Here is a 13,057-nt window from a genome sequence, read left to right on the forward strand (position 1 = left end):
AGAGGAGACCGCTCGAAAAACGGACATTGTTGTAATTCTAGAGGAAGACAGAGAGGAGGAGCCCGAGGAGAAGGAACGCTATCAATACTGAAACATGATGACATATGAGTGACTATCTTTTAAAATAGGCAAATGTACACTTGACGAAGAAAAATTCAGAGTTGAACATGATTTGGCCGTGTTCTCTAACATGATCGTGTTCGATCAACAGAATACATCTAGTAGCCAACACGGTCAGGCCGTGCTTCCCAACATAGTCGTGTTCGCTCAGCAACCGACATGACTAAATCGTGCTTGCCAACACGGTCGTGGCACGATGGAGGTGCCCCGAACCTAAAATGTTTTGTGATGCAAGAAAATTCAAAATTTGGGAGGCTATAACTTTTGGTTGAATTAAATCACGGGACCTATAATCTATCAAATTAAAGATCATTTAGATATCTACAAATGAGTGTCAAGTGCAACCCGCAACAACTCAGTTTTAAGTTCCAAAAAATATCATTTAAAATCTTTTTAAAAGCTCCGAACTATTAGGGTTATTTTCATCTTTTGTTTAGTAGAGTTTTTATACCATTATTTAGATGTTGTTAGGGGATGATTATTATCTTTTATTTTGAATCGACCTATTTAGTTAAATTTAGAGATTGCTACTTCTTTCTGTGTTACGATTTTTAGTATTTTCTCAAAGATTTTGTTATGAAAATAAACCTCCAAAATAATTGTCCGATATCAGTTTGGATTTCTAGGCTCCTTTGCTCACATGCTATCGATACAATACATTCATACGTCAAGGATTTGTACATGGTAGCAAATTCACAAAAATCATAATAACGATTTGATGATTCATAAAATAATAAGGAACAAGAGCAAAATAGCCATTTATCATCAAACAGCCCAAGTTGTTTCTAATTAAAGGCAACCTTTTAGCAACATATATACACCAGCAATGAGAGTTAGAACTTGGTGCTATTTCCATAATTTAACAGATCTGTCATGGCTAACCGAGGCGATAGATCATCTCGGTTAAACTCGAGTGTGTTGAAGCCGCAATGACTTCTTCAAGTGCCCGGGCAGTCATAGTTTCGCTCTCGATCCAATTCCATAGAACCTGTTTTAACAAAGGACTGGGATGTATGTGCATCATTGTCGCGATTATGAACTCGATGTGATCGTTAGAACCATTTCCATCCGCACCAACCTGAATGAAATCCACAAGTTAAGAGGAACAAACTATGATGACCTGAAATTGTATGAGCTTGCATCACTACTCAAAGTTGGAACTTTAATTAGTTAACAAAGCCAACTTCTTGAGCTAATTCTCCACCTTTATCCAAGTTTGTTTTCTTCATTTGTGTCAAAGTGATCGACCTAATCCACTTACAAATGACCTCCTTCAAGGTCGGCAGATCTCAGCACGATCAGTGCGTTCGTGCCTCCACGGTATCCACACGAACACTGATATGGAGAAGAACCCAACTGTGGTGCTAGCCACAAAGAGGGATTCGGCCAAGAGAAGAAGAAGAGAAGAAGAGGAAGAGCAAGAGCATCCAACAACCTCTTCATCAAGAGCCTCTCACCCTCTTTTATAGCCCACCATGAGATATAATGCATGAAGGGGGAAATTAATATAATATTAATTCCGAAATTAATATTTTATCAATCTCCATGCATCTCATGCAAGAAGATCTTTTCCCTTTCAATAAAGATCATGCATCTCATGCATACTAATCTTTCTCTTCTTTTAAGGAAGATCATGCAGCTTTTAATGATCATTTGCATGATATTTATCAAAAAAGCTTTTCAAACTCGAGTCTCACACAATAGTTGAGACCAACTCGAGACTCAATCATTCTCACTAGACTATTAATTTACATAGGAAATAAAAAAAATAATAATCATCAACAAATAGTAAAGTGACTAAAACAAAACAAAACAAGCTAGAACTAAATTGAGAAAGTGAAAAGGATACGAGGAAAAGACTCGGCCTAATCGTCACTCTAAGAATAAAGAAACGAAATATTTGCCATGTAGGGTTCTTAAACTAATACAAGGTGTTGTCTCTACACTCCATTTTACTAGGTTTAGGGTTCTTAAATTATATAGGCCATGAGACAACTTTCTCAAAGGGAAGCACAAGCCACAAGCTTTAGTTCATGAAATCACAACCCAATTATGAGACTATTGGCTTTTCCCCCCATTAGCTTTATAGAGCCCTACACCTTGGAGTGGAAATGCATGTGCAATCATCATAAACCTTAACAACTTTTTTTTTTCTTCTTTTTATAAAAAAATTTGGCATGAAAATTATTCTCTAAGCGATCATTATTCCAATCTCCTTCGATTATCTTAGTGTGTGGTTGCGAATAGTGATGCACTTTGATCGCAAAGTATCTTATTCGGGACCGTTTGTTTGTTGATCATGAAACCAAAGGTAAGATTATGTTTTGGAACAACAACAAGAGGTTAATGATTGTTTAGGGTGAAATTAGAAAACTTTTTTTTATCTAAGAAGGATTTGTAGATAAGTTAAAACTAAAGTGCAATACAAACAATTTCATTAGTAGGCAAATCAATCAAACATACTCGTTTGCCATTTGATTGAACACACAAACTTTGAATTGCCAATTCTTTTCAAGATCAAAGAAAATAAAAATAAGGCAAAAATATTTAGAAAAAAAAGGAACTAAAAATTGGCTTCCAAACCACACTACTTGATTCAAACCCTCGCCAATGCTTAAGGAATCACATCGCCAACCTCATCCACGACAGCAAACAGGGCACCTCACCAATCCGTTCTCGTTGCACGCCACGCACCGCCGGAAACCGCCGCCTAAGTCTTCCCCCTCCTCCGCCGCCACCGCCGACTCCACCACTTCTTCTTCCTCCGCCGCCGCCGGCACCTTGCAGCTCCCCGAGCACTTCGCGCAGACAACAAACCTTATGTCGCCACACCCCTCGCACGGCCGGCCCCCCTCGACGGCCGCCGCCATTTCGCACCCCGCCAACGCCCCCATCAGCTGCCCGTCCTCGTGCATCCGCCGCACCTCTTCTACTCCCCCCACGTACCCTCCGTTCGCGAACACCGCCGGCAGGAGACTCTCCTTCCTCTGCTTCTCCCCTGCCTCGCTCGTCAGCACAGCGAGCTCCTCCCTGAATCCTCTGTCCATCGACACGTCCCGCTCGTCGACGAGAACGCCGTAGCTTTTCAAGATCATTCGCACGAGGAAGCAGTCCTCGTACGTCTTCCGCACACCGCGGAGGCTGGTGAAGTAGAGCACCACCTTCCCCTGCTCCGCCGCCTTGCAAGGCTTCGGATTCGGCTTCTTGGGATCGATTCTCTCTTGGTAGAAAGGAGTCCGCGACTCCGGCGACCGGAGGAGGCAGGGGTGCTGCGGAGAGAGCTCTTCCATGGCTTTTCTGAACGCGGAGAGTACCTCAGGATCGAAATCTCCGGCGGTTAATCCATTCTCGTCGATCTTCGACGCCGCCGGCTTCCAGAGCGGGGATTGAAAAGTCACGCCTGTGCTCCAGATGGTGGTGCTTTGGACCGATTCGAGAACGGTCTGGGAATCGTGAATCGGGTAGAAGGAGAAGGAGTGGCGATCGACGAAGGTGGTGACGGAGAAGCGAGCGGTGGCGGCCTCTTCCAGCCCGGCCATGAGCGCAGCGGCGTCGATGGCCTCCGGCTCGTTCGGCGGCGTCTCGGTCGGCGTCTTCGGGATTCTCTCGCTCAGCTTCTCCGACCAAAGTTTGGCCTTCGAAATCGTAGTAGGCACGTCCACATTCCCCTCGGCAGCGGCCGCCTTCTCAGCGCAATGCTTCACCTCGCCGGCGGCGACGGCCGAGTCCTGGCCGAGCTTGAGCGAGCCGAGAGTGGAGGAAGCGAGGCCGACGACTTGGCGGGCATCCTCTCCTGTTGCAGCATTGGACTTGCGGTCCAGGGGCATAGACTGGCTTCTGGCAAGAGAAGACGCCGGCGGCCGCCGGCGATCGCGCCGGGTTCGCTTCGAGATCGTGCATCCCATCGATAATCAACGTCAAGCTAGAATTTTGAGATCTAAATCGAAGGAAAGATTGGATTTTGGGGCAGGAATGATTGATTTCGATGGCGTTGGGATCCGAGAAAGATGGATTTGCAGGAGAATGCGGCAGCTGAAACAGAGAGTGAGAAAGCGAGGAAGGAGGAAAAGTCGAGAGGGACGCTGATAATGCTGGAAAGGAGCTTCAAAGCATTACAGTGATTCTAATAGCAATTTTTTTAAATAAAAAAATAAATTAGTCCAACAAAATGTTTAATCATTAGTTTATAATAAGGCAAATGCTTAAAAAGGCCCTATTTTTTTCAATAATGTTCAAAACCTCCCTTCTTAAAAATGATTATACTCTTTGCACTTTTACGAAGAACTTCAACTAGTTTTGTCAAAGTATAATTTTATATAAAAATCCTATAATTAAGAAATTTTAGTGAATCATTTAACTTTGCTAGCTTATCGACACATTTCCTTTCGGTCATTTTCGTATCTAAAGGGCCTTCTTGAGCCTTCAAACTATTTTCAAACCGATGTGAGATTCTTTGTCTTTCAAAACTATCCTATAAACATCGAAGCATGCTTTGTAATGTCGCCTTAGGTTAGCAACATTTTCTATAAACATAATTACCGATGGTCTAGCTAGAAGGAGAACTAATCTAGTTAGACATCATCGACATATGGGACTCGATACACATGGTGGCATAAACCGACTCAACTCACCTACAACCTACATGATGGCTCAATGACCGCACGACTTTGTTGTAGACTTGATCAAATAATTGGTCCTTGCCAAAGGTGTAACCAACGCTCGCAAAAGACTTAGCCCGCTAGAGGAACCATGTTGCGTGTGCACGCGGAGACTCAATTGTGGTCTAAGGCACATAGAACAGCTAGCCGGCTCGCAAATAGGCAGTGCCCTTTTTTCGTGTTCTTTTTATCATGTTTGAATGCAAGTGGCCAACAGTAGCTGGTTGTTGCCATTGTTGAGGGTTTGTCAATTCTTCAAAAACACTTTACACTTAATCTTTAGTTGTAGTGGAGTAGTCTTAAGCTACTCACCTTTTTCTTGTTTTTAAAAACATTTTTCCTTCCATGATTCAAGGACCCTGTTGAATGGGATTTAACCGGCAACTACTCAAACATAAAGAGATCATAGTGATGATAGTGATGATGAGCTTTTGAAACAAAAACATTCTAAACGAGATTGATATATAAGAACGATCGATGATCGAATCGAAGTAAAACCGTAAGTACTAATTGAAATCTTATAAGATAAGAAAAATTGGGAATCAACTTCCATTGGAAGAATGACTCGAAGCCGACTCCGCAACCAAATGGAGTGTATTAGATATTCTTCTTCTCTTGGAGATCAACTTGCCACCTTGTAGATGTAGCCTTTTAGCAGACATCCATGTGCTTGCCATGGTCTTATGGGACCTTCTTTTTCGCTTTCTTTTCATTGCACACTTGTTAGAATGTACTTCAACCAACCAATCTCAAGTATATTTCCTAAATTCTAAGGAATAGTTGTTACTTTATTCTAGCAATAATTTTCATTTTCATCGATTTTATCCTTTAAAAAATAGATTCAATTGAGTCAGACAAGTCAAATGCGTCGAGTTGGCAGCACGAGCCAAAGCAACCGATTGGGGTAAGACGTGTTAGGCAGGGTCGGAGGGACAAATAGAGCCTAATGGATTGAGCACGTTAGCATGAGCCACAGTCATGAAGTTGTAATTAGGATCCTTACAAGGAGCATTTGCCATCTTCTGACTCCTAGAAAGGGGTTGGTAATTCAATCAAAAAGGTATATCATTCATTCATACCAGCAATAAAGTTGAGAGTCTTTTTACCATTGGAATTGGAAGTAGCCACTCTGTTCTGGTTAATTATAGTCTATTGCAGTATTAATTAGATTTATCTATGCTATGCTATGTAATAACAATAGTTCTGAGGAAGTTGTATTGTTCTTTTCCATCTTATGTTTTTCTGATCTGTCAGTTATAGATAAGTTCTTCTTCAGGCCTTTTTGCAGTTGTCATTGCACTATGCATTGGTATGGGCTTAATGCTAAACTTGATTCATTGGGGCATAACATTTTAGCTAAACTATAATGAAAATAGACTAGAATTTCTTCATTTTACTCGTGTGGTTCGACTTGTGTAACTATCCTAATGACATTTGTGAATGCTTTTACTAGCCTCTTGGATTAGTTTGTGAATTTGAAATGCATGTTTCTCTTTGCAAATGTTATTCTTGTTTATCAATAGTTTTTATAGCACCATCTGACTGTCATTGATCATAAAGGAGATGATCCCATCCTTGTGTTAATAGGCATGGAGATGCTCATGAGATATACTAATTAAAACAAACTTGATTAAAAAAAAATCTAGGAGAAGAATATCATCAATCTAGGAAACAAGGGCATATGAGCAAAAGCTGTCTCAAATGATTGGTTATTTCTTTTTCAGATAATGAAAGATTAGGAGCTTGAGACATGGGAACTAATCTGATAGATAGCATATTAAATATTTTGCATGGCAGCTGACTTCTTGTTTACCACCATGCATTATACAATCTTCATTGGAGTTAGCTGAGTGTAATACTCTTAAAGCCATGCATATTTTATCGAGCAGAACAACAAAACTATATTCGAGCTTAGGCTTCTCTGTAAGATCTAACATTTAGACAACAATATGCCATGAATCTCATGGAGGACAGGACCCACCACTCCCCAGAGAACATGCGAATAACTACACCGAAAAAAGAAAATATAATAACATTATCATTTCCTTTCTTCTAGTAGTCCAAAGCTCCTTAAGCTCAGATGGATTTATCTTGATCCTCTTTGTAACATGCTCAACCACACAACTAATGGACCCACAATTGCGACATTCATAGGAATTGATACTCCGTAATAATCTACGATTGTCAGGGATGGGTTGGCTGAATTGGGCCCATAAGGAAAGATGAAATTGGGCTCGGTATGTGGGTTTAAGAAGAAGCTAAGTAAAATTTAACATGATTAACAGTTAGATATGGAGTTAGATGGTGTTCAAAAATCGGATCTAGAATTCGAAGGTGCTCGGGAGTCAGAGACAGAATCATGAGGTGTTTGGGAAACATGTTTAAACTCAGAGAGTGTTCCCGAGGAGGGTTTAGAGGTGAATAGTACTATGAAAAAAAATATAGGTTTTGTTTGGGACAATAAAAATAATTGATAATGGTCATTGCTAAACAGAAAGGTAATAATAATGGTTGGCCACTGTTATAAAAAGGGAATTTCAATGACATAAAAACTACTGTTACACGGTAAAAGCCATAAAAGAAGGTCGATAATCAGAAGATAAGGTATGATCACTTTTATATATTCATCTACTATAATTCTATTATTTTCTGCTCTCATCATCTTACTTAAGCATCGGAGGGCTTTTGCCAGACTAGACCGACACCCTCTGAGTTCGTGTTGACTTTGAGCAAAAATTCTTCTATTCGGTACGGAGAAGACGAGGAGCGCTTGGCTATTAATGTCCCAGAAATACTCGATTGGGAAGCTTCCGAATTCTATCGTATCATAATTGGCGTCGTTTGTCGGAACTTGGGCTAAGACATTGACGTTCAAATGGAGGGAGAAGGGCGACCTCACACCTCGCCGAATGGATGGGAAAATCGAAGTTAAACGTGATCTCAAAGTCCTGTTTGAGGCCGCTCTCTTTCTTTCTCCATGACTGTAATCTGCCGCCTCCTCCATGATTGTTCGGGGACGGTCAGAACCACTGCCCCTTTCGCCTGGTTGATCGAGGATGATTCTCCCTAGTGGTCTTCGCCCGCATCCTCCACGCTAGATGTGATCCATCGCCACCTGGGTGGTTGTTCGAGGGCAATCCTAGATGTTATCTCGTCGCACACCTGCATTCTAATCACTCCGCCACTAATTTTGTTAGATTTGAGATTTTCCAAAAATATCATACGATTGGAAAGCACAGGGACGTTGCTACCTCTCCCGGCCATGACTGCTGCTAATTTTCATCTATGTCTAGCAATTTCTCTCCTTTTTCATGGCTATCGCTATCTAGGTTAGGTCCCCTATCGTAGGTCGTTATACGGTAAAAATTATAAAAGAAGGGCGGTAATTAAAAGATAGGGTATGATTACTTTTATACATTCATCTATTACAGTTCTATTATTTTTTGTTCTTGTCATCTTACTTAAGCATCTGAGGCTCCTTACCAGGACTAGACCAACACCTTTTGACTTTGTATTGACTTTGAACAAGAATTCTTCTACTTGGCATGGAGAAGATGAGGAGCGCTTGGCCATCAACGTTCTAAAAATACTCAACTAAGAGCTTCCAAATTTTGCCGTATCAGGAATGATATCACACCCCAAAAAAAATGCAAAAGGACCAAATAGCTTTAGGTTGTCACTAACTTAATGTTCAAATACAGATATAATTATGGGGACTAGTTTAGATATGCAACTTTTTGTCAATCTATTGATGCATAGAAGAAGCTTTTGAAAATTTTAGAAGCTTAGCATGTCATGACCTCCATGCTACTGAAATCCATGACATAAGTATGATTGATTGTTCTGCACCACCAAATGCATTACTAAATTTCAGACATGTGTCACTTTATGACCATAAGACAGAAAAGCCACATACATGTCTGTATGGCCTGTGTGCCAAAAGATGAATCCACATATCTTTTCTAGTTTCTACTGAAGACTACTTATCAGGGAATGAGTGGCTATGACTTCCCTAGAACTCCTACTGCAATCTCTTAATTTTACTAGAATGATTTATATATGTAACATGCAACTAACCAGTCTTGGTTTTGCAGGATTCATGTGTTCAGCTAGAGTGTCCCACACTGTGACAGTCATCTCATCATCATCATGCTCCAGTCATCTCATCATCATGGAAACGTCGAAGACCTACCGTGTCAAAGACCTAAAGTTAAATAGCCTTAACTTTAATTTAGGAGGGGTTAATTAAATAAACCTAATGTGGATGGGGTTTGATCAATCAAATCCTAATTCATTTAGGGTTAAAAGGTTTAGCTCTGACGGAAGAGGAGTGGCGAATCAAACGATTAGGGTTTTGGCGAGCTCACGAAGACGATGATGTTCGGCGTGGCGAGCTCACGAAGACGATGATGTTCGGCGGCGGCGGTAGCGGGGACGGGGAGTCACTCAGTGAGCGGATGGCGATGCTGGCTGGAATCCCGATCCAGATGACCCCTGCGTCAGCGGCGGAGATGGTTTTAGCGAGCGGTGGCGGGGGGACGTCGCTGCCGCAGAGGGGGACGGAGGAGCGGGTGCCGCAATGGGGACAGCAATGAGGACGTCGATGAGCACGAGGAGGCGGAGGAGGCGGACGAGGCGGAGGGTTTCTGGTAAGTTTCCATCAAGTTTCCACGGTGGAAACGTTTCCCAGCGTTTCGGAAACGGGGACGGACATGAATCTGCCGTTTCCAGACAGCTAAGTATATATATATATATATATATATATATATATATATAAAATATTTTCATTATGACGAGTAACACGTGTCGAGTAGAGACCATATAAATAATTACAACATAGACACATTTATTTGATAATATTTGACGAAGACATCCTTCTCGCATGAAATATATAATGTACGCATCGTTCCTACCCAAATCTTACCATTATCAATCTTAAAGCATCTTTATTTATTTATTTAAATTTTTTATTACAGTAGGTGCTTTCGTTTTGTCCGAAGATAGACACGTCAATGATAGTCAACGTTACCTCTAACGGTCAAATCAACGTTGGATCGAAGAATGAGAAGAGAAAGAGAGCTCGTGTATATGTGTTAGCTAGAAAAACTAATTCCTTTCGTCTATCTTTACCTATCCTTTTATATTAAGGAATAATGTCGTTCACGTAGACTACCACGTTACCTTGGAATCAATCCAAGGGATGGAGTTACGTTGGATGTCAAGTTCGGACAGTCTCTGTGAGTCCCATATGTGATTGTCTATCTTATCAATGATAGAGTTGCGTTGAGCCGCAATTGTCAGAAACAATCGGAGATCCAGATTAGAAGAGTTTGGCTTGGTAGAGATGTTCTCGCACTATCATTGAGATATTCTCAATGAAAGATATTTTCATAGGGCATATCTATTATGGGGATGTTCTTGATCGAAAATATTCTCAAAATGAATATACGATTGAAATTCTAGACATATCACTCTGGGATATATCAATAACAATAGTTATACCAAGTATTTAAAATATATATAAATATATATATGAAAGATGCTAAAGTACTTAATGGTTTTTCCTACTTGTAGTGCCATTATTTGAAGTACCTTCCTTCCATCACCAACTCTTACAAAGACAAAGACCAACATGTGACATCAACTAATGATTTCATTCTTCAACATGTAGAGCTGAGCCAAGCCTAGTGTGGCACATCTTTCTTGGGGGCCATAAATGGCTTGTTGAATTATTAGCATCGTGAAGTGAGTGAATCGACATTTTGCATCATCATTACTCGTGGCCCATGCTCACATGAATAATCATGCCATTCCCCTTTTCATTCATTGAGGGAGTAAATAAATCAATGGATCTTTTTACCCTATTTTCAAAGGAGTGAAAACAAATGCAAGTGTAAGTAAATTTTCCACACACATCATAACTCTAACAATAATGCAGAATATATATATGAGATCTTATCTGTTTAGCATTTGATCATTGTGGCTTATCACGTTACCTGGAACCTTAGCTGTCTGGAAACGGCAGATTCATGTCCGTCCCCGTTTCCGAAACGCTGGGAAACGTTTCCACCGTGGAAACTTGATGGAAACTTACCAGAAACCCTCCGCCTCGTCCGCCTCCTCCGCCTCCTCGTGCTCATCGACGTCCTCATTGCTGTCCCCATTGCGGCACCCGCTCCTCCGTCCCCCTCTGCGGCAGCGACGTCCCCCCGCCACCGCTCGCTAAAACCATCTCCGCCGCTGACGCAGGGGTCATCTGGATCGGGATTCCAGCCAGCATCGCCATCCGCTCACTGAGTGACTCCCCGTCCCCGCTACCGCCGCCGCCGAACATCATCGTCTTCGTGAGCTCGCCACGCCGAACATCATCGTCTTCGTGAGCTCGCCAAAACCCTAATCGTTTGATTCGCCACTCCTCTTCCGTCAGAGAGATTCAAGAAGAGCCGAGACGAGGTCGGAAAAAGGCACCTTTTCTAGTCTTTATATCTGGAATTGGCTGTCGCCTGTCGGGAACCAGACCCACGTGACTTGGGCTATACGATTTCAATTAATCACACTATTTATTTCCATTTTTTCTAAAATTTATTTTTTTTTTTGCAGATTGACCGTTGATAAATATTTTAATTCCAAATCTACTAAACTCGAGTCATAGGCAGTGACTTCATAAATTAATAAATTACAAATTCTATTTTTCAAGGCAGTTTAAAACTATCAAAACACTTCATAAATTGTGAAAAAATGCATTAAAAAATTGATTTCGGCATTAAGTCATTAATCCATCCAGTAACCAATTAAACCTACTAAACCTTTTAACCCTAAATGAATTAGGATTTGATTGATCAAACCCCATCCACATTAGGTTTATTTAATTAACCCCTCCTAAATTAAAGTTAAGGCTATTTAACTTTAGGTCTTTGACACGGTAGGTCTTCGACGTTTCCAAAAATCGGAAACTTCAACTGTTGCCGTTTCCCGTTTCCGTTTCCGCGTTTCCCGTTTCCCGTCTCCAAGTTTCCAGACAGCATAGTATATATATGTATGTATTTTCTTTGGCTAATTAAGAGATCGGACATATTTTTAATTTCGCCAAGCCGAATGAAAAGGCCACACTCAATTTTTTTAAAAATAAAAAATTATTATTTTAATAAATATTGTTATATAAGAATTTAAAATTTTAAAATGTCAAAAAGTGTTTATGTTTACTTGGAGGATGAATAGAGATCATCTTTGGAATAAAAACATGAGAACTTTGTGTAAGTTGGCCATTGTGAGTTTGCGGTGGCCTAACCACAAGTTCGAGGGTTAATTCGCAATGCGAGCTCGCAGCCGTGAGCTCATCGTAAGCTCAGTGCAAATGACATGAAGTTCAATGGAGAAAGTGGATCGAAGAGTTTGATGGGGACAATGGGAGAACTTGGAGGAAACAAAAGGAGTAGGGAATTCTAACTAGTTCATCCAATTCTAAGTAAATGGAGTAAAATATCTCAACTCTCGTGTATATTTTTGTTTCGAAGTAAACAGACCATTAAAAAAAATAGACGATGATGATCCCAAGGCGAATAATTAAAATATTAGAATAAATTATTTGAATGTGGTTGCACCAACCTAGTGGCATGGTTGAACCAATTTGGATTAAATGAAATTAAAGCAAAACAAGGGAGGGGCTTGGATTTGGCCCCTCCCAATTAAGTAAATTAATTTGGGGAGGTTGTAGCTAATTAAATTCTCCCTACAAATTGTTTACCAAACTAACCAAACCTTTTCATCTACCAATTATATTTATATTTAATATGTATTTAAAAATAATATTTAATAGTTAATAATAATGATAATCACATGTGATGATAAGTGGTCTTAATTTCATCTATCTATGTCTTTTTTTTTTTATTTTAATGATAATGATAAAATATCATATTAATTTTTTATTTGATAATGAATTGAGAACGAGAAAGGTATTGGGATATCTGTAATACTGAAGTTAACAGAGATTAGAATGAGCGTTGAGAGAGTTCAACATGACCACTTCGACGCTCAAGTTAGCATAGAGATTGAAAACAAAATGAAAATAATAATAAAGTTTATGGAAGAAGAAAAAGAAGATGATTGTATTCTTGCATATACCGGCCTCTCACGTGTGTTTTTTTAGAGTTTATATAATTATCAAAAGAAATCTCCATGTTAGCAATAACGAGAGACAGATCTGACAATTGTTGTTTGCTTCTCTACTCGTTGAATATCACATGTATGTAAGAGAGTATTTAGGTGACCAAGTTTGATAA

The 13,057-nt window shown here is 40.3% G+C and overlaps 1 protein-coding gene across 1 annotated transcript; it reads right to left on the reverse strand.

Moving 5' to 3' along the window:
• Positions 1–2,724: 2,724 nt before the first annotated feature.
• On the reverse strand, positions 2,725–4,191 carry LOC141842196 (uncharacterized protein At3g28850-like). The gene has a single exon (XM_074730421.1). The coding sequence runs from the start codon at positions 4,023–4,025 to the stop codon at positions 2,757–2,759; it is 1,269 nt and encodes a 422-aa protein (XP_074586522.1). The 5' UTR covers positions 4,026–4,191; the 3' UTR covers positions 2,725–2,756.
• Positions 4,192–13,057: the final 8,866 nt, after the last annotated feature.

This window comes from Curcuma longa, chromosome 11 (genome assembly GCF_044706935.1).
Source record: "Curcuma longa cultivar G26 ecotype Majalengka, Jawa Barat chromosome 11, ITB_CL_G26_1.1, whole genome shotgun sequence".
NCBI lineage: Eukaryota > Viridiplantae > Streptophyta > Magnoliopsida > Zingiberales > Zingiberaceae > Curcuma > Curcuma longa.